This window comes from Pleurodeles waltl, chromosome 2_1, assembly GCF_031143425.1.
Source record: "Pleurodeles waltl isolate 20211129_DDA chromosome 2_1, aPleWal1.hap1.20221129, whole genome shotgun sequence".
NCBI lineage: Eukaryota > Metazoa > Chordata > Amphibia > Caudata > Salamandridae > Pleurodeles > Pleurodeles waltl.
Genome location: NC_090438.1, coordinates 612,593,366 through 612,615,330, shown reverse-complemented (window position 1 = coordinate 612,615,330; position 21,965 = coordinate 612,593,366). Strand labels below are relative to the sequence as shown.

Below are 21,965 nucleotides of genomic sequence, written 5' to 3'. Positions count from 1 at the left end.
CCAAAGGGAAAAACCTCTTAAGAAGTAGGAACTCCAAAAAAGGAAGGGAGGCGAAAGGAGAAGAGCAGGGAACAGACTGGAAGACAAGAAGATTCCATACAAGAGCAGAAAGCATCAAGTACTCCTGAAGGAACAGGAAGCACCAACAAGAATGAAGGTACAGCAGGCAGGACACGCCAAAAAGTGCGAGGACAGACCAGCAGAAGCAGGGAGTATTGCAACACAAAGGAAATGAAAGATTCACCCCCTTATATACCTATAGAAAGGAAGTGATGTAATAGGAAGAAAAGAACATCAATCTTGGATAGGAAAATAGTAATGAAAGAGATAGAAAAGAGCACCATGTTAGGATGGTTTAACAAAACGTTACCTTAGGCATTCTGGGAACAAGACTGTGGATTATGGGAAGAAGAACCAGCAAGAATATGACCCCAAGGGCATGAGATAAGTGTATCTTGGCCCCAGAAGTATTATGGAGGAGCAGCGGTTCCAAGACTTCCTAAAATGTCAGACACTAAACCACAAGCCGTCGTGCAGACCCATAGCACGCTCGACACAAAACATAGGAAGGTGTCACAGAATGCATCCGTGATGCCAAAAAAGTCACAGCATTGTGCCATGCAGAACTGCGGCGTCCCCCAGGAGAAGAGGGAGGCACTGCGGGTCACGCCACGGACAGTGATGGCAAAGAGGGCATCGTTGTTGGCTGAACCATAGCCTGCGGTGCAACAGTAGGTCCCCCTCCTGAGGCCCCAGGTTTGTCAGGAAAAAGCTGAAAAAATGACAGACAAGAACAGGAGCATGAACAGAGTCTGCATCCTCCCAAGATCTGTCACTGGGAGGATAACCCTTCCAATGAATTAGGAACACTAAGTGGTCCCTAAAGAACGAAGAGTTACAGATTTTCTGTACTTAATACTCAGGAACATTATTGACCAATACTGGAGGAGTTCGAGAAAAAACCCTCATATAGGGATCAGAAACGTGGTTTCAATTGAGAAGAATGAAACACAGGGTGTACCTTCCAGGAATGTGGTAACTGTAGCCAAAAAGATACTGGATTTATCACCTGAGTGATCTTGAAGGGTTCATAAAAGCTTGATTTGATTTTGTTAAGGGACAGGCCATGAGGCAAGAATCTTTAGGGAAGCCAAATCTTATCATTAACCTGATATAGAAGAGAAGGACGTTGAAGGTTGTCAGATGTATCTTTCATTCACTTTTTGCCTTCCTGCAAGTTGGAATATATCTTTTGCCTAACGGCTCGGAGATGTTGGGTAAAAGAGTCTGCTGCAGGCACAGAATTTGAGTCCTGTAAAACAGAAGGAAAGGTCCTTGGATGATAACTGTATAGATAGAAAAAAGGAGTGGCCTTAGATGCACTGTGGACAGTGTTGTCATAGGAAAACTTAGCTAAGGGTAAGTAGGAAGACCAATCGCTTTGGTTAGAATTGCAGAAGCAACAGAGGTATTGTTCCAACCCCTGATTAAGCGTTCAGTTTGACCATTGTCTGAGGATGAAACCCTGAGGGGAAAGCCTCTTACGAAGCAGGAACTCTAAGAAAGAAAGGCGGGCGAAAAGAAAAGACCAGGGAATAGACCAGAAGACTAGAATATTCCAGAAAATAGCAGGACACACCAAGGATTCCTAAAGGAATGATAAGCGCCAACAAGAATGAAGGTACAGCAGGCAGGAGCAGGATACACCAACAGGAGTGAGGACACAGGAGCAGGGAAATTAAAGATTCAACCCCTTACATACCCATATAAAGGAAGTGATGTAACAGGAAGAAAAGAACATCCATCTTGGGTAGGGAAACAGTAATAAAAGAGATAGAAAAGATTGCAATGTTAGAATGTTGTAACAAAACTTTACCCAGGCATTCTGGGAACAAGGCTGTGGATTACGGGAAGAAGAACCAGCAAGAATATTGCCCCTAGGGTATGCGGAAACTGTATCAAGACCCTTATATAGGAGCTAGGGTACCAAGACTGGAGGCGCGGCATTCCTAAAATGTCCTAAAGCGTTGCAGGCTGAACCATAGCCTGCGACGCAACATAGCACTGCATTAGCTCCCTCTTTGCTTTACAATTTAAAGGTTTTCTACCTTTGTAATTAATCAACTTTGGTCAGAAGATAACCAATAATGGTGCAGCCCATCTTGCACTGCGTGTTGCTGTGTCAAAGAATGATGATTTGTAAGAATTGTGCACCGAGATAAAATCTTCATTGGTGAGAAATTAAGCTAAACTGCTGCCTTTGTAGCCTTTTCTAGGGAGGCGTGGTTCGACATGATATTCCTGCTACTCACTTCCATTTACAAGAAAATTCTTTAAGTGTGCCATATTCTCTCATCCTGGCATTCAAATATATGGTGATAGTAAACGAGTTTGAATTCGTCACTTGCAATCGTCTCTAATAAGACAAAATCCACCAGTCTTGCATGAAGGTGCCTTTAATTGTCTACAATTTAGGGTTCTTGTGAATTCTGATATTGGGGTGTCAGTTTCATAATCACCTGGTATTGGTCTCCACTTGTCTTTGTGGCCACCATTGTGAATTTGAACCATTCCCAGAACTGTTGATTTTATGGATGGTGCAGATATAAAAATAGTTTTCATATATGAAAAGGGCTTCAAAGTTGTGGATCCAACCTTACCTGAGTTTAAACTTTAGGTTCATATGTCACGATTAAGCAGGCTTTATTGTGAGACCTTTCTCCAGTTTTGCACTCTTTTTATGAACCCTAACTCTGGCCTCTAAGTGCTGATTTCCTAAATAGCCAGACGCAAGTATTGCTCAAGTCAATGGAAAAATTCACACGTGAGATACCCCAGGAAATCATTCATTCTAAAGCTCCTGACATAACATAAAATCTATCATTCCCTTGTTATCTGGTGAGGCAGGCTCGCAGCTACCTAACATAGGGTTATTTCTTTAAATGCAGTGTTCCACTATTTTATGCCATTTTTGCCATCCATGTACGTCAACAGACCAGCACCATTTCTCTACCATACAGATTCGTTATTTTTGCTGCCACCAAAAGTTCAGATTGGTAGGTTGATCATTCAATTACTTGGGACCGAACTTGAAACATACTCCTTCCTTGTCCTCAACTCAGACACTGATTTCATACTAAGATATGGGATGTTGCAGAGGCATTGATGTTTTGGGACTTTTTGTGGGAGGCCTAGTTCATCTGTATAGTGCAATTGCTGCAGCCACCACCCCATCCTACTAACTTTTTTTCAGTTTTTCAAGGTTTCTTCAGTAGTGGAAAAAATTACATCCAGTACTTCCAGTAGTAGCAAAAATATTAAGGTGTAGTAAAAGACCCCACGATTTTTCACCATTCTTCTTCCTTAGGTTGTCCCATCTGGCCTCATTGCTCTTGAAAAATGTGTATAAAACCCTCATATCCTTGCATCCCTGTTGTCATGTTGTCATTTTTGTGGCATTTGGAACAGAACCTTGAAAGTAGAATTCCATTCCCTAGTTTAGTTATCTCATCCTTTTCATGGTACCACAAATTGTGGTAAATATCCAAGTTTGCTTTGCATGCTCAATGCCATTATATTTAGATGTCCAAAAAAGGAAATACATTTATGTCTTTCATCTGTCTTGATTAATTTAGTTTAATTTCCAATGGGGTAAATTATGTTTGTCTCTCATTTCAAACTATGTGACCGTGGATTCAGGTTCCATGAGTATCTCTACACCCACAATACTTTTAGCTAAAGTCATATTGAGTTGATAGATTTATCCAGAGACTTCACTATTGATGTGAGCACATGAGAGACATGGGGCAGGTTGTGATTTGTTCAGGACAGATTTCCTACAGGATCCTCTTTTTTGTGCAAAGGGGCCTGCTTTGGCGCAAGGCAGCACATTGTGCGCCACTGCAAGGAAAGTACAGGAATGAGTCATTTAATGATAAATACAGCACATTCCTGCCCTTTCCCTTTCAGATAGCATGGCAAGGTGGCTTGATGCACTGTGCAAAATAATGATAAATCTGCCCCACTGTGTTTAACAGATAGAGGAGTTTAATTGCATGTCTTAAAGAAAACCCATATTCTTTCAGTATTATCAAACCTCCTGTATGAACACAGTTTACTTAAAATGCTTCTACAGAGATGCTGTGCCCAGAAAGGGAGAATTAAGACTCTGCTTCAAAGTGAATGAAAACAATTAATGTTTCAGGAAACAAAAGTAGAATTTGTCTTACAGCCATCCCAAAAAACAATTCACAAAGGCATGAATGTAGTCGTGTCACCCGAGCAATGTGTAAGGAATGATTAAAGGTTTCTTGGATACTAACTTAAAACCTTTGCAAACATATATAAATGCCTATGTATTGCCAGAAATATACATATAGAGCCCTATTTACAAAGGTGAATGTGGTTGTAACCAGAGGTTTACAACCACACCTAACATTTCTATGTCTGCCGGGAAATCACAATGGATTTCTTGACAGGAATAAGCTCATTAACTTAGGTGGAGATAGCTTGGCCACGAGTGAGGAGATATATCTATAAATCCACTAAAGGTGTGGGGAAATGAGCATTTAAATGTGTGGCTTGCCTTGAAAGATTGAGAATGGCCACACATATGTAAGTTTGTTGGCATTCCTAAATTATTATCCTACCCTTCTAACCATGGAAACATTTGGAGATTCACTCCAGCACAGAGCTGATATAACTCCTTCCAGGGTGGGTAGGAGAAAGAGATAGCACCCACCTTTAGTGAGGGTGTAGGGGAAATTCTTTCTCCATTGAAAAATATATTAAAAGCAGTAGTAAATCAGCACCTGCACATAGAAATAAACCTGCTGGTTCACATTGCTACTTTTTTGTGTCAATAGAACCCGTAAGGCCCAAATCCCAAAGAAAGTAGCAAATGTTCATTTCTAGACTAGGACCTGATTACGAGGCTGGCGGTCAGAAGATTGCCAGCCTCGCGATGGCTGTCAGACCGCCACATACTCCTACCGCTAACCTACTGCCGTCCCCACCAGGATCTCCAATCCCGACCGGCTGACAGCGGTGCAGGTTGTAATCAGCCAGGGTGGCGCAGAACTCAGTGCCGCCCTGCTGATTTCAACCTTGTTCTCCACCAGCCTTTTCATGTCCGTTCAACAAGTGTTGGGGTCCTTAGTTAAGTGCACTGCGTGTTGCCAGAGCCTGTAAATTAAATGCTACTAGTAGACCTGCAGCACTGATTGTTCCACCCACATAAGTAGCCCCTTAACCACGTCTCAGGCCTGGTACTGCAAGGTCTGTGTGTGCAGTTACACTGCCACTTTGACTTGCCTTTTAAAACTACTTCCCAAACCTTAAACCCCCCTTTTATTACATATGTCACCCCTAAGGTAGGCCCTGGTTTGCCCACAGGGCAGGGTACTATGTAAGTAAAAGGCAGGACATGTACTTGTAAGCTTTACATGTCCAGCTACTCCCAAAGTCGTTTTACACTACTGTGAAGCATGCTCCTCTCATAGGTCAACATTGGAGATACTTGTATATTCTTTTCAGTGGTAATGTCTGAACTGAAAGGAGTGGCATTGTCATGTTTGGTATGGTTGGAATGGTAGTGAGAAATCCTGCTTACTAGTGAATTTAAACTCAAACTGTCTATTTTAGAAATGCTACTTTTAGAAAGTAGGCAGTCCTCTGCACTTACTGCTCTCTGTGCCTTATAGCCTGTCTCCAATCCACGTCTGGTATGTGCTGGTTGGCAGCTCCCCTTGTGCATTCCACCCAGACAGCCATAAACACAGGACATTCAGCTTCATCTGCATACTGATGGGTTTTCCTGGGCAGGAAGGGTGGAGGAGCTTTCCATTACACTTCAAAGGCAAGTGGCCTGATAACCCCGCCACACAGATTTTCTGGCAGTCAGGAATGAGTTGAAAGGGGAACTGGTGCACTTCAAAACCACTCTTTGAAGTTCACAGAGTCTCAAAAAAAGAAAAAAGAAAGAGAAGGGGCCACAGTACTGTTACCCTCACCCCCTAGCCTTGGTCCAGAGGTCCCCCTGGAACCACTGCCCCAGGCTAAAAAACTTTTTTTTTAATCCACAGCAAAAATCGTGTGGACTTGTAAAAAAAGCAAGCAGGGTCTCCCGTGCTTGCTTTCCATTTTGCCCCCGGGTGGGCCAGGTCCTAGGGGCATTTCCAAAATATAGGAGGGGGCACAGGCCCCCCCTTACAGCTTATCAAAGTCCCCTGGATCACCACCTCCCTGGGGCTACAGTACTAAAACATGCAGGGGCTGCATGGACCCCCCTACATGCCCCAGGGTCCACCACCTCCCCAGGCGCTCACCATGCACAGTTTTCTCATCAATAGTTTTACTACAAATGTTACAGTGATATTTTCGATGATGTCATAAAAAATGTCATGAGTGATGTAAAATCTGGGGTAATTAGCAGTGCATGGTGAGGGCACGTTATAGTTACCTTAGGACATGAGTTATAGTTTCTTGACATAACTCTAACTAAAACAGCTGAATTTCTATGGTTTTGTACATTTGAAATGTGAGCCTAACTATAACCTCTCTGTAAACTTTGTTTTTTTAAGTGAATTTCTACGTTTTTTTAATTCTATTTCCTAACTATAACGTCCCAGTAACCTTTGTTTTCTTCAGTGAATTTCTTAGTTTTTTTTAACATAAAGTTATTTTAATTACTTTACGTTAATCCAACCACCACCACACATGGTCTTCGGCTGTGCATGGCGTGGCCTACAACCACCCAACACAATTCCATGCAATGTCTTCTGATGTGCTCAGCAGGGTTTGGCCCTCAGAGTCTGGTCTGCAGCCAGGCCCTGCACCCTACCCCACAGCACTCATGAAATGCTTTTTTATTTGGTGGAGATGTGATCATATTCCCATGCATCAAAAAGGCGTCTCCAAAATTGGCGAGAAACGTGCTCCAGGGAAAATGGGAGGGAAGACGTTGCATATCAGTAATGTATATGAGCGGAGCCAAATGGGCGGTATTCTAGGCAAGATTACATACTTTAAGTTTAGAAAATGATCTGTAGTCTCAGCAGCAGATGACAAGAAAGAATCCACTCATCACAGACAGTACATGAGATATTGCGCTCGAAAAAATCAAGGCTGCAAACACCTCCATCAAGGATTACATGTAACTGTTTGCGGTGGAAATGCAGAGAAAACACACTTGTTTTACCTTGGCCATGCACACAACTTAAGAATGATTAGGGGACAATGGAGGCTGCCTTAAGGCCACCGTGGTCCCAAGCCGCTCTCCAACTCCTGCAGGAGCTGACATTGCTCAAGCATGCAGGGAGCTGCTAAAAATGCAGCTCCCGGTGTGAGGGAGCAATCTTTTCATCTCTTTCCCTGTCTGAATGATAGGAGGTAGGGAAAAAGATGAAAGCTCTGCTCTCAGCAAACGGGGGCATTTTTAACACTCCCGCTTCCTGAGAGTGGAGTTATGTTTATTTTTGCTTGGCAGGAACTGTGACAGCTCCCAACAAGCAAAAGCAAACAGCTACCTCCTAAGGGAGGGTACCTCGGGAGGTAGCAGAAGCCAGCCTTGAGTGGTGACGGTCAGGAGGGCCATATATGACTCCAGCAGCAGGGCCCCGTGGCTCCCCTCCTTCTTTCTTCATATCTCTTTGTCCCTGGGGAGGCGGTGGTCCCCAGGGCCTGGGGTCTGCATGGATCCCCTTGTTAATTCTCATTGTAGCCCAAAGAAGGTGGCAGTCCCTGGGGCCAGGGGACTCCGTGCAGGCCTTCCTGCATACTTGTAAAACATAGCCCAAAGGAGGTGGTAGTACCTAGGGCTTTTAACAGCCCTGGGGGGGGGGCATGCACCCCCCTCCCCAATAAATAAACTAAGTATGCCACTGGGGCCTGACCCTCCCGGGGACAAAATTAAAAGTAAGTGTGGTAGACTACAATTTCTTTTTTTTTATTTCACTGTGAAATTCACAAATATTCATGAATTTTGCCATGAATTAGAAAAAAAATACTTTCTTGCCCTGGCAGAGTCCCAGGGGGACCCCTTGGCTGAGGATAGCGGGTTAGGGTATTCCTTCATGCCACCTTTTCTTTTTTGTTTCCTGCCAAGGTTTCCTAGCTGAAGTGTTGACAGCCAATCAAATCTCAGCACAAGATAGGGACTAGTTGAGAAGTATTCACGGTTCTAGATACACAAATTTGGATTTCCTTTAATATCTCAAAAACTACTGAACGGATTTATACCAAATAACAAAGGTTTGATCTATGATCCAAGAACTACCTTTCCTCCAAATATGGTGTAGTTCGGGCTGCAGGCATGTCTGACGAGTCTATGGGAATTAACATCTTATTCTCGGCCCTCCTTTGATGGATCATCCCGAAACTTTCCATGCACAACAAGACCCTAGAGAGCACTTTTTGGGAAAATTTTGTGAAGATTCGTGAAGCCAAAGATATAGGCAAGTCAAAAAAAAAATTTCTATGGGAATGAGGTCCTAAAGTAGGTAATTTATATATACACACACACACATATATATATATCTATCTATCTATCTATATATATATATATATATATATATATATATATATATATATATATATATATATGTCTATATATATATATATATATATATATAGAGATATAAATTACCTACTGGCGGTCACCAGTAGATAGTAATAGTTAATACCATGTTTCCATAGAAAAACTGTTTTTTGACTTGCCTATACCTTTGGCACCATTTGATAACTCCTCATGACAAAACAACATGTGCAGGGATGTTTGTTGTGCATGGAAAGTTTTAGGGTGCTCTGTCAAGTGGGGGGCCGAGAAAAAGGGAGGGTCAAAAAGACTGTGTTTCCCATGTTAATTCCCTTAGGACATTTAGACTTGACTGCAGCCCGAACCGCTGAATGGAATTACACAAAATTTGGCAGAAAGCTACCTTTCGGTATGCAGATTGTGCTTTTGGTTATTTTCTGTAAATTCGTTCAGTAGTTTATGAGAAATTCAGGAAAAAAACTAATTCTTAGATCTCTGGCTGCAAAGAAATTGTGAATATTTGCAAATTTGTACGAATGCGTGTGCGAATAGAAGCGCTGTAACTAGCGGTCAAAAGCAAGAGTTATAGTTACCTTAGCACGGGAGTTATAGTGACATAAAATAACTAACTATAACTGGTGAATTTCTATGGTTTTGTACAAGTAAATTCAGAACCCAACTACAACGGCACTGTAACCTTTGTTTTTTTCAGTGAATATATATATTAATATATATATATATATATATATATATATATATAAATTTAGATAGATAGATAGATAGATAGATAGATAGATAGATAGATAGATAGATAGATAGATAGATATAGGCCCTCATTATGACTTTGGCGGTCTTTTTCTTAGACTGCCGAAGTCACGCCCGCCACATGACCGCCAGTGTTGGTGGTCCTCAGACCTCCATATTATGGCAGTCAGCTGTCTAGTGGAGCTTGCTCCGTCGCCACAGCCATGTCACCACAACACCGCCCATTGTAGACGGCGTGGAGGTGTTTTGTTGGTGGGGTGCTAGCGGCAGAGCAAGCACCATGGACCCCGTTCACTCCCGGATGACCACTGCGACCACCAATTAAGGTGATCGACCGACAGGGGAGGGGGGATGTTGAGTGTTGTGTGCGTGAATGGGTGTGTGTGTGTCAATGGTAGGGGGTGTTCTGTGTGTTTGTGTGTGTGCAAGTATCTGTATGCCTGTGTGAATGCGTGTGTGTGGGAGGAGTATGTGTGCGTGTATGCGGGGGTGGGGGAGTGGTGTGGCTGTGTGTGCATGGGTGTGTGAATGAGTGAGTGTGGATGTGTGCGTGCATCTGTGCAAGTGTGGTGTGTGCGTACGTGGATGGGGGTGGGGGTACAGAACGGGGATCGGGGGTACAGAACAGGGATCGGGGAGGGAGGGTCAGTACAGGGATCGGGGAGGAGGGGCATCACTGCTTGGGGGTGGGAGGCTCCTGATGGGGTCAGGGGGTGGGGGAGCTCCTACAAGGAGGTGGGGAGTTGGGGAGTCCTGTTGTGGCGACATGAATGAGTATTTCTGTTGCCAGTATTCTTACCACCAGGGATTACGTGGCATGGCTGCTGCCAGGGAATCCCTGGCGGTAAGGATACTCAAAATACCGCTAGAGGTGTTGGGTGGACCGCCGGGTTGAAGGTGGTCAATCTTCGGCAAGGGGGTCGGTCCCACCCCCTTGGAGCTATAAGTGGTGAACTGGCTGCGATGCAGCCAGTTCACTTGTGATTTCATAATTTGGCAGTCCTGCACCGCCACACTGTCGGCAGTCTGGTCGCCACTGCCGGCATGATGGGGCAGGACCGCCAGGGTCGTAATGACCCTCATAGTGTTAAAAATGTATGGAATTTGTTTACTTGACATTAAATAAATACTATATATTAAAATATTTAACATGCACTTCTTTAAACTGTATACATATTAGAAAAAACAATATGTTGTATGTTTTTTGATAATATTAATGCCCATGATATATTTTTTTCTGATATTTTTACCCTTTCCATTACAAGTATTTTTGCCCTTTCCATTATTTTTGCCCTTTTCAATATTGTGGGGAAAATATTTTTGACACAATATTTTGGCAATGTTTTTGTTTATCACAATAAGTTACCATTGATCCCTATTCACACTGCGGATTTCTCCATAGTCAACAACTCCATACCGGCGGACTAGATTAGATTAGATTAGATTAGACCATTTATAGAGCACATGGCTACCCTAAGGTTTCCCAGCGCTAATGGACCAAGACCGAAACCCGGCAAATCCAATAACAGATCTAAAACAACCAAGTTGTTAGAGCCTTCCGGAAATTATATTCTTGGCTCATCAACCGTACGCTGAGAGGCAAGGAATTCCACAACTTGGCTCCCCGAAAGGCTAACGTGGCTCCGCCCCATTTGGCTTTCTTTATTTTGGGTAGGGTAGCAAAAGCGGAGGTGGCAGATCTCAGAACTCTATTTGGCCTGTAGAAGGTGGCAAGGTTCTTCAGAAGAGGGGCACCCTTATCATAAAGGGACCTATGTATATAACATAGGGCCTTGAATTTTATCCGCTGTTCGATGGGTAGCCAATGTAAAGAGACAAGGCCGGTCTTTACGGATGACCATCTAGGGATATCCAACAGCAACCGGGCAGCGGCGTTCTGGACCCTTTGCAGTTTCTGCTTAACATAAGATGGAGAGCCAAGAAAGAGGCCGTTACCATAGTCTCTTGTCTTGACAGGATAGTGGCCTACACAATGAGTCTCTTTGCCAGGGCTGGGAGGATAGCAAAGACCTTCCTTAAGAGTCTGAGAAGGCCAAAGCAGGTAGATGATATATGCTTAGCATGAGTATCCAGTGTCAAAAGAGGATCAAGCCAAATCCCCAAACTCTTGATCACTTTCTTAGGGCGCGGAAGGTCTCCCAGCGCCATGGGAATCCTTTGATGGGTACCTAATCTAGGTTCTGGCCCCAGAATCATTAATTCCGTCTTTTCCTCGTTTAATTGCAATTTTCTGTCAGCCATCCAACCTGAGACAGCTTGCAGGCAGGAGGACAGTGTGGCTCCTTCCAGAACCACATTGGAAGAGAAGGAAACGACCAATAGAGTGTCGTCGGCATAGGACACCAACGTTAGTCCGAATGACTCTACCAGTGAGGCTAGCGGGGCCATGTATATAATGAATAAAATAGGGCTCAATGATGAGCCCTGTGGGACACCACACTTATACTGTAGTTTGTCCGAAAGATGGGAACGGTCCAAAACCTGAAAAGATCTACCTTCTAAGAAGGACGTAAGCCATGCCAGAGCTTGATCCCTAATGCCAGTGTTCCTCATCCTTCGAATTAACACTTGATGGTCAACGTGTCGAATGCTTCACTCAGGTCCAGCATAATAATTACTGTGGTATGTCCCTGGTCTACGCACTTCCTGGCTTCCTCCATGACAGCTAAAAGCGCTGTTTCCGTACTATGCCCTGGTCTAAAGCCCATCTGGGTGGGGTGAAGGAGGGTATTAGCTTCGACAAAAGTGGAGAGCTGTGAGTTGATGTGTTTATCTAATATCTTAGCAGGAGTAGGTAGAATGGAGATGGGCCTATAATTCTTCAACACTGCTGGATCCAGATTGGGTTTTTTCAGCAATGGTTTCACTATCGCATGCTTCCATAAGCTGTCCACTACTCCTTTAGTGATGGAGGTGTTAAGCAATTCAGTAAGAACTGGACCTATGGCTTCCGCTCCTTGAGCAAGTATATCAGGAGGGGCAGGATCCAAAGGAGATCCTGACTTCAGAGAGGTAAGAAGCCCTATAACCTTTCTTCCAACTCCTTTTTAGCTTTTTGCACTCTTTTTTTAGTAGATACAATTGGGGGGTGAACCATAGTGCACTGGTTTTCCTGAGCGGCCCTCCTTTTTTCCTACTAGGAAGAACCGTGTCCAAGCTGTCCAATCATTGAAAGCCATAGCTTCATGGTCCATCCTGTCCATGAACTGGGCTTTACGGCTGTTCAGGGTGGCTATAAATTTGTTTCTGTTTAGCTTACTCCATGGTCTCCCTATCTGCATGTAGGCCTGGACCTAGTTCCCACTGAGGGGACTAGGATCCCCTGTGAAAATTAACGGTTTTTTTCCACTAGAAGGGAAATATTTTTTCCTTGTCTAGAAACTCTTCCCCATACACCCTGGCAGATTTGGTGATAATCCATTCATTTTCCCAACTGGATTGGATTTATGTTACTCCTTGACTGTAGTAAAAATCCGACATTCTCCGGAAAAGAAGGGGGAGTGAGAGTTGTTTGTGATTGCCAATAATCATAAATTTTTGTGGCCATTTGCAGTCTGCCAGGGCTAACCTCACCTTGTCAAACCGTTGTTCCTATCCATTGAGGCAGAACTCTGCACCCACAAATGAATTTATGTCTGTCAGAAATACAGTTATGAATTCCTGCAACTGTTACATTCGATTGTAATCCTATGTTCACAGCCGAATAAAATAAATCTACAAGGTGTAAAGTATAATGATGCTGATTGGGCCCCCTGTTGACAGAACCTAAAAAGCTGCTTAAGGCAAACAGCTCCACAAACATTTGTAACTAAAACAGCTTATCGAATGAGAACAACACAGATAAGTCACATAGCTAAAGATAGTTATTATCTTTTTTAATGTTTCCCAGTGCTGTCGATAAAGTTCAATCTTCTAGCTAGCAAGAGGGCATTCTGTCCAATGATAATTTGATCTGTTGCTTCTGTCCCTGAACAGACATCCTGTCACTTGAACAGTAACTTAAGCCAACATCAGGTGACGTCTTTAATAACTAGAAACCTCACAAGCCACATTGTGCATTATCAATCCAAGATCTCAAGCTTTCACTACCGGTTGTCTACCAGAATCTCCTTTACATAAATATTGTCTGTCATTATTGTAATTCCCCAAACACTGTGTATAGATTTTCTATTGCTAACCACAATGGGACGATATTTTGGTAGACAATATTTATGACACAATATTTATATCAGACAGTATTCTGGCAAAGATAATCTGTTACCACACCCCAGTGATCAAGAGTAGAAATCTTTTTTGTAGGAACTTATTGGAGGAAATCTAGCATATACCTGAGTTAAACATACTAAAAGGATTGTGCACTATCTCACGCCTGTTTCAACTGTAAGAAAATTGAGTTTAACCTGCAAGCTGGCAACGGAGTAACCTCCTCACTGCTCCCTCCCGCGATCTCTAGCCAATGTATACGTGAGTGTACACAGGGGTGTACTTTATTACTGTATGAATATACCTGCACATTTCTTACCACTCGTGCGTCGTAAAGTATACATGCAACTTATAGTTCCCATTAAAATTTGGCGACTCATTCATTGCTGGGTGAAATGTCAGCAAAGTATAAATTTGCCATCCCTTATGAAAATCGTACAGTTGTCTTTTTTATTGTAATCATCCTGTTTTGAATATTGTTAACGTAACTTTGAACCCCGCCTTCATACACTGCAGTATTAGCTCCTCATCCATTTCGGCATAGTTAAGAAAAAAATACGCATTCATTCAATGTGAATACCTAGAAATCAATAGTGTGTGGGTGCTAAATAAATTTACATTTATTTTACCCAGCCACTTCTGGAGACGTACAGTTTACAAAGTTAAAATATCTGTGACTTAAGTCTATACTTTACACAGGTCGTCTCTTTGCAGATGATGCATACTCTGTGTGTGTGCACATATCACGTTTACACGCATAAGTTTGTTTTACGACTATCAACATCTTTTGAATCGGCTCCTTTTTTGTACTGTGGCAGACCGTTGTATACTACTAATGTCAAAAAATTAAACTCCAGGGAAGCTCCTAAAAAGATCTGACATGAAAACAAAAGTATTAAAAAATGATGACTCTCTAGCGCAGGCTGGACCTAAGGGTTACAGGATATTTGCATTAATGAACACCAGGCCCTACTGGCAGAGAGGCCTGACCCCAAGCACAGTTGGGAAGCCATCAGTTAAATCGGAGACATTCCACTGGGGGAATTTGGGTGTAGTGGGCTCGAATTGTGCAACTTGTGTTAACGTTTCTTTGCCAAATGGCCTCTTCAGCAGTAAATGTATGCATTCACATAGCTCAAGCAGGTAAATGCTCAATTACTGATGCCAGAGCACACCCGACTTATCAGTTAATTTACCTACATCCTGAACTTCCAGATAAATTCCTCAATGTGTAATCGTTGAACTTGTGATGCTTAGTTCACTCCTTTCTGAGCTTTTTCGAAATTGTGGTTTAAAACTGTAAGATGTGTATGTGTGTGTGTGTAAACGTGTGTGAATGTATATATGTATATATATATATATATATATATATTACTGTCGTCATTGCCGCTGCGGTGGCGTACTACGGCGCACTTTCGTTTTGGTAGTGGTGCTGGTTTACGTCCGGGCAAGCCGTCATTTATCACGCTGATTCCTACTATTTAGAAAGATCACGGCTTTTTGATGTGTTGTTGAACGGATTAATGGAGCTCAGCATTAAAGCATGTAAAATCATACAACAACTTTGGAGTGCGGTTCAAACATTCTAAATAGAAGGAATCAGCGTGTGATATATATATATATATATATAGAGAGAGAGAGAGAGAGAGAGAGAGGGAGAGAGAGATCTGGAGAGCTTGTTTGATTATCACTCACATATCCTATATATTTCTTCCATACAGACAACCAATGAACTTGTTCAACCAGTAAGTATGTTCTCAGATCTTATTTACCGTGTTCAGCTGTTGTATAAAATAATTCTCTTACTAACTGCCCTTCTATAGACTTACAGATTTCTTGCATTGCTGTGTTTGCAAGGCTTGCCTATATATTGTTGCTTGTGAAGTTCAAAGGTTTATTTTCTCTTGAATAATTCGATTTATTTATTGCAACTAGCTTATATTAGTATATTAACATAACATGATAATATTGTTTTCACATTCATCATCATCTTTCATCTTGTTTTTTTTTCCTTTACTTTTCTGTTTGCTTAAAGCCTGATTCATCAAAAAGTCTGTCCATGTGCAACCTGGCCTTGGAGGAACCCCCCAACTCTGGGCCAAAAGAAGTTACTGTTAGCAGATCCAAAAGTGATGTAGGGGCAGCCACCTGGGGTCTAAACCCTAGGAGTGTCACTGTGGGCCAGGATAATGCTGCAAAAAGATCTATTACTGTATCACCTCCCACCGGTGAAGCAGAGCAACCTCTGTGTGAAATCATACTCTCTGGCCCAGCATATGAGCAGGATTACAATACCACAGCATTGACCACAGCAGATAGCAAGATGAGGACATCACTGCCAGTGCATCTGGATATTAGAAAAGTAGCATATGCTGACTGGGACCAACCTACAGAAAATGAGAGCAGCTCCGACATGTCTGCCATTGGCGATGATAGTTTGTCTGATGAAATCCAGTGTGAAGTGGAAAAGGCAGATGAAAAGGAAGAGCAATCTGTGGGGGTAGGTGTAAATCAATCTGAACAACTTGAGGCTAGACCTGTTGCTATCAAAACATCTGTAGTGGATAGTGAAGATAATGAGATTAGTAGTGTGCAGCCCCGTAACGACATACCTTTTCAAGAAAATGAAGAGATAAGTATATCAGATGTTGTCACTGGAGCAGAAGAAGGGCGCTCTGAAGGATTAGCTTTTAGTGAAGATGGCATATGTAGGGCAGAGGACTCAGAATATCAAAAAAACATCGAGTTAAAATTGGTATACTGTGAGGCAATTAGTGGAGACAATGGTGGGAGTTCACTATATACATTGGTAAAGAGTGACATAAAAACAACATTATGTAATGTCAAAAACGGCCAGAAAACTGAGGAAGAGCCAAAGAAGGCATTTCCTATCAGAAGTGATGACGACTGCACGCACATAGATCAAGGAATGGCTAGCAAGGGAAGCATATTGGGAGAAACTGAACAGGAAGGATACACAGAGCATATTGCCCAAGGTGATTGTTTTATGACACATGAGTCAATGAGCCAAAGTGAGGATAATATTTTCAAAAACCTACCAACAAGTGATAAAGTCTGTGAAGTTAACTTGAATACAGGCATCAAAGAATGTACAATTCCATTTAAAGTAGAAGACGCATCAGATGAAACTATGATTACAAACCTATGCAATCCATGGTCAGACATTGATGATGATGTATTTGTAACAACATCAGTGCCAGATTTATCAGAGGAATCTAGTAGTAACATTAACATTTCTAGATGGGGTAAAACCAATAATTGGGGTATTAATACAAATCATATCTGGCCACCTGACTGGGACCCATCCATTACTGGTGACCCCTGGGCTGTTGCTGGTCTATCAGCTGAACAAACAGCTGAGTTTGACCAGTGGACCCTTTGCAATGAGCAACAAGGTTTAGCAGAAGGAGGCGTGGAGCACACATGGACAGGTTTCAGTGATATTACATGGTACAGTCGAGATGTGCTAGATTCCAGTCAGTACTCAGGGGATGGAAACTTGACTGCTCATAAAAACATTCAGGAAGTCTGTTCAGAACAGATATCAATGGTGGATTCGAATGGCCATAATCTTGCTGGGCCAAAAGAGAAGTTAGCTAGTACCCAGGTTGGCTTTCCAATGGAAAATTCAAAGAAATTTAGCATCTCGAGCTCACCTCCGCTTAAAGACAACGAGACCAACAGCTCAGATTTGTCTGAAGATGAAATTGCAAACCGGAGATATGGACTAATGTACCTGGAAGTAGAGGCTGAAAAAGAAGAGGTACATTGTATCTATTCCAACATGTAGCTTAGTCTAGACAGACTCGCTTATGTCTCCCCTATCCTTGTTGTAGCCTCCTAGTTGCCATCACTTGCTTCTTTCCACTCTCCATTATACCTAATTGTATGGAAATGTGTTGTGTATACAAAATGACGAAAATCAATTTTAAATAAGATGGCTTGTAATTGTACACACTGGTATTTATTTGGACAATTAGATTTATTTATACAACTTGTAAACTTTGACCTGCTTTGCTTTGGTGCTTTCATTTTAAGAGGCTACTTTAACATCTGACATGTGTTTACCTTATCTGTATATTCCTATTTAGGGTCACGATAGAAATCGAGCAGTCCTTTCCCACAGCCCTTTATCCCTAAACTGTTTATAGATTCTCCTCTGATAACCGTATCACCACTCCACTTTAAAACAGTCAATACAAACAAGCATCCTAAACCTCCATTCACTCAATACTCTTCATGATCACTCTTTAATAAAAAATAAATACATTACTGACTACTGCCACTGACAAGCCCTCATCTTCACTTCGTTTTCTACTCTGAAAAATATATCGACTCAACGCACAAGTACACTCTGGTTACCCTCTTCATCAACAAAGCCATGCTTATTTTTTATAGAATGCACATTACAAAACTATTGCACTTTTGAGCTTCATACTTTGATTCTCTTGTGCCCTATGTTGCCATTGATTCATTAGTCAATAATCTTGACTCGTCCTTGACTCAGAACCAGCCCCCTCCTCTTTCATGGTCATAAGTGACTTTAAACTCTACCCACAGACACACCAGTGTTCTTCACTATTTAACCAGCTTCTGTCCAACAACTCACTCTCCGACACCCATGACTCGCCACACACTTCTGCAGAAGACCACTGGACTTTAAACTAATCTTTACTTCTTTTACTCATCCTCATAACCCTCATAAAGATCAGTAATGTATGTCAGTCTCCAACCCATCACTCTAATAGTCCTTGTCCACTTCTCTCGGAACACAATTTCCTCCTCAGGTTTCTCATTTAATTTATTTGTGGATGAAACCCAGATTGTGCTCCCTTTTCCATGTTCTTCATCTCTTGTAAAAATAAAAAATGTCAGTTGTTGCCTGGATTCTAACAACAAATGTTGCTCTGCTCCCTAATGCTCAGCTCCACTAAGACTGAGATCGTATGCTTCCCAGAATCAGTGACACCCACTTGATTTGTGTTTCATTTCATGTTCCATCCTGCTACATTAACACCAACCTCTACAGTCAGAAACCTTGCTCTACAATTTACCTTCAACGCGAGCTTTTAGTCATTCACCGCAACCATCTCTGTGAGAACCACTTCAGCTTGTAAATATAGAGAACATCTGACAGTATCTCACCTTCAATGCAGTCAATCCGCTGATCAATGCACTGCTCTCCAGTAAATTGGACTTTTGCTGCAGCCTGTTGGTGGAAACCCCACAACATACTCTTTCTACCTTTGATAAGATTATACAACTCTCCACATAAAGCACTGTGTAACCTGCCACTGTATAAACCACCTTACCAGACAACAGCATATTCCCTAGCTATAGTCCAATCACAAGCTCTGTGCAAATTCCTACTCTTTAAACTAATATGTTGCTTACCACTCACACATTTCCGTCGCACTCATCACCAGTCTCTTCTGTACTGTTAATCAAGTACCCAGCACACCCATTAAATTCAGATTAGTCAAACCTCCTGGCATGTGTTCTTTAGAGCACTCTCTGACTGCAGCCTATGCCACGCCGACTCCTTATGAGTTTTAACAATAACTCATTTTTTGTTTGAATCTACTTATTAAATGTTTCCAGTTTTACAATACAAAGGCGTATCAAGTGGTGGGTATCATATTGTACAGTAGGTATCATGATGACGTGCGATCTTGACAGTATCATATGTTAATCTTGCATGTTTTATTAATACAGATGAATCACAACTATATGTACATATCAGAAGGGCAGTATGCCATGCACAGCACTAGAACTTAGGTCCGAAATTAGATCATGTTTGCACATTACATATACTCCCATAACAAACAGAATGACTTTATGACACCTCCTGTGATAAAGAGTAATGAAGGTGGGTTGTCAATAATAATATAGCTGACATTAGAAGCAGATACATATGATTTGATAAATATATAGCAACAAAACCCGAACATAACATCTTAACAACCCTTTTGTGCATCTACCTGTCACCCATCCTGCTTTCTTGCACATCTGATGTTTACTATTCAACATTAATGCTGCTACTGTGATCAAAAAGAATGTTTGAGGGGCGTAAAAACGGACAGAGTAGGTGTCTTCAGCTGTAGTCTGTGCTCCCGGGGGTTTGATTATTGTATCGAGGCTTCCGCCCCTTGTAAGCGAATGATTAGATTGAATACTGTATATGATATTGTCCCAGTAGGTAGCGATAGAGTATGTTCTCATTCCGAGCGTGTCTCCTCTGTGTAGGGCTACGCTTTCTGCTTGTGCCCAGTTAAGCATCGAACGTTCCCATGTTGGGACCGCCGGAGATTCCGGGGATTTTCATCTGCAAGTGATGAGTCACTTAGCCACTATAAAGCCCACGTACAGGAAGTGAGTGGTCGCCTTTTGATTCTTTCTCCTGCAAAAGAGACCCATTGATGTAGGTCAGGTCTTTCCGTGCAGTCGGAGAGTCTGGAAAGGATGCTGGTCCAGTATACATGTAAGCGGGGCAAACCCTGAGCTCATGAAGTAAATCGGCGTCCACTTGAGAGCGACGTGGGCAGGCCGCTTCCCCCCTGTGATAAAATATATTTGTTTGCTGGTTTGAGATAAGCCAGTTGCACTATGTATAGTTAAATAAGCCTGAAGCGGGCATTATGTATTATTTGTTGTGGGCCTTCCAATAAGGTAGCTCATTCTTTTTCAGTGCAGGGACGTGTTAAATCAGCTTTCCAATGATGCTGTAAGGGGAGGAGCTGTAGAGCAGGGTGGCAGTGGAGCAAGTCAGCAAACCAGTGTGTCAGGCATCTGCCCCTGCCCACCACATGCAAATACTGGATCTTAAGGTGAATAGGTGGTTCAGCGGACATGTCCCCCCAGTACACCCAGTGACTTCTCTGCGTATTGAGTAAGAAGGTATGAAGCAAAAATTGTCCAAGAGGTAGACCATCCTCCTCCATGAGCGTCCGTATGTTGCAATGCCACATCCTTATATAGGTCCCCTAGTGTGTGCACACCTGCAGTGTGCATTGGTGTCAATTAGTTTAGAGTCATAAGGCCCCTAGGCCTCGGTGTGCTCAACAGTGTCAGTCCAGGTGCATAAGGGACCACATGTTTAGTGATGTGTAAGCATCTACGAAAGCAGCGATATGGAGCCCACACCTTTGTGCAAGCGTGAAACAGATGAAAAATGGCAGGCAGTTCCCAGCTAGGCAACGATGTGGCTGTGGCTGATAGGTACAGTACTGCCATCCACTAAGCTATCCATTGAATCTGAGCGGCAAGATAGTAATGCTCGTAATGGGGTGCAGCTAACCCCCCTTTATCCAAGGGTGCACAAAGCTTTACTATTGACAACCTGCATCTTGATCTGTGCCAAATAAGTTCTCCCATCTGTTTACTAGATGTACTGAAAAATTCTCCTGGGATGTACACAGGGAGATTTGTAAAGAAATAAAAAAGACTGGGTAAAACCACCATCTTCAGCAATGCCACTCTCCCTGCCTCACCCAGTGGCAGTATGTTCCGGAAGGCCATCAATGCTCTTAGTGATGTTACCACTCTAATTATGTTGCCCTCAAAGAGGTTGGTCATGGAATGATACACCCGTATTCCTAGGTATCTGAATTTGTGTTGCCAAGGTAATCATGTTCCACCAAGAGTAAAGCAGGGGTCAGGAACATCCAGAAGAAAGGGGAGCAGGCATGATTTTGCACTGTTTACACGCAATCCGGAAAGGGTAACAAACTCGGCTAGAGTGTGAGCGATCATGTTGTGCATATTATGTGTGTCCTTTATATAAAGCAATATATCATTGGCATATACAGATATTGCATGTATCCCATCTCCCAGAGGAATGCCCCATTGTATCCCTCCTTTTTGCAAGGCCAGTGCTAGTGGTTCAAACACCAGTGAAAATAGGAGTGGAGAAAGGTGGCAGCCCTGTCTCGTTCCCCTGTGTATAGTAATGATGTCTGAAAGAAAGGGTCCCATCTGGACTCTAATAAGAGGGCTGGTTTATAGCAGTTTTTCACTAAACGAAGAAATCTGGAGCGTAAGCCATATCGCGATAGTGCAGCAAAGAGGTATTCCCACTCCACAATGAGTCAAAGGCTCTTTCAAGGTCTAAGACCAGGCACCCAGCACAAGGCCATGCATTTCAGGCATAGGTCATGACTCTAAAGAAGCTATGCAAATTGTAGGAGGTGTTCCATGCAGGGACAAAACTGTTTTGGTCTGGGTGAACTAATAATGGGACCAGGGGAGTCAGTCGCTGCGCAGGCATTTTTGCCAAGATTTTATAGTCAGTGTTAAGCAGGGTCAGTGGTCTATAGAAGCCACCAAGGAGTGAATCCCTGTTGGGCTTTGTCAAGGAAATTTCCATCGCCTCTCTTTGGGTGGCAGAGAGGCTACCAACAGATACCGCCTCATTGTACATCGA

At 42.6% G+C, this 21,965-nt stretch overlaps 1 protein-coding gene across 12 annotated transcripts in view; it reads left to right on the top strand.

Annotated features, from left to right (window-relative positions):
• The window catches only part of AMPH (amphiphysin), a 927,201-nt gene that overhangs the window by 727,105 nt on the left and 178,131 nt on the right, over window positions 1-21,965 (top strand). For 8 of the 12 annotated variants that reach the window (XM_069215773.1, XM_069215772.1, XM_069215765.1 and 5 more), the window contains exon 14: window positions 15,244-15,267. In XM_069215773.1, coding sequence (XP_069071874.1) covers window positions 15,244-15,267 — 24 coding nt within the window. Of the gene's footprint in view, window positions 1-15,243; window positions 15,268-15,557; window positions 16,023-21,965 lie in introns of all 12 variants that reach the window. The other 4 variants (XM_069215721.1, XM_069215712.1, XM_069215703.1 and 1 more) reach the window with 1 other exon arrangement.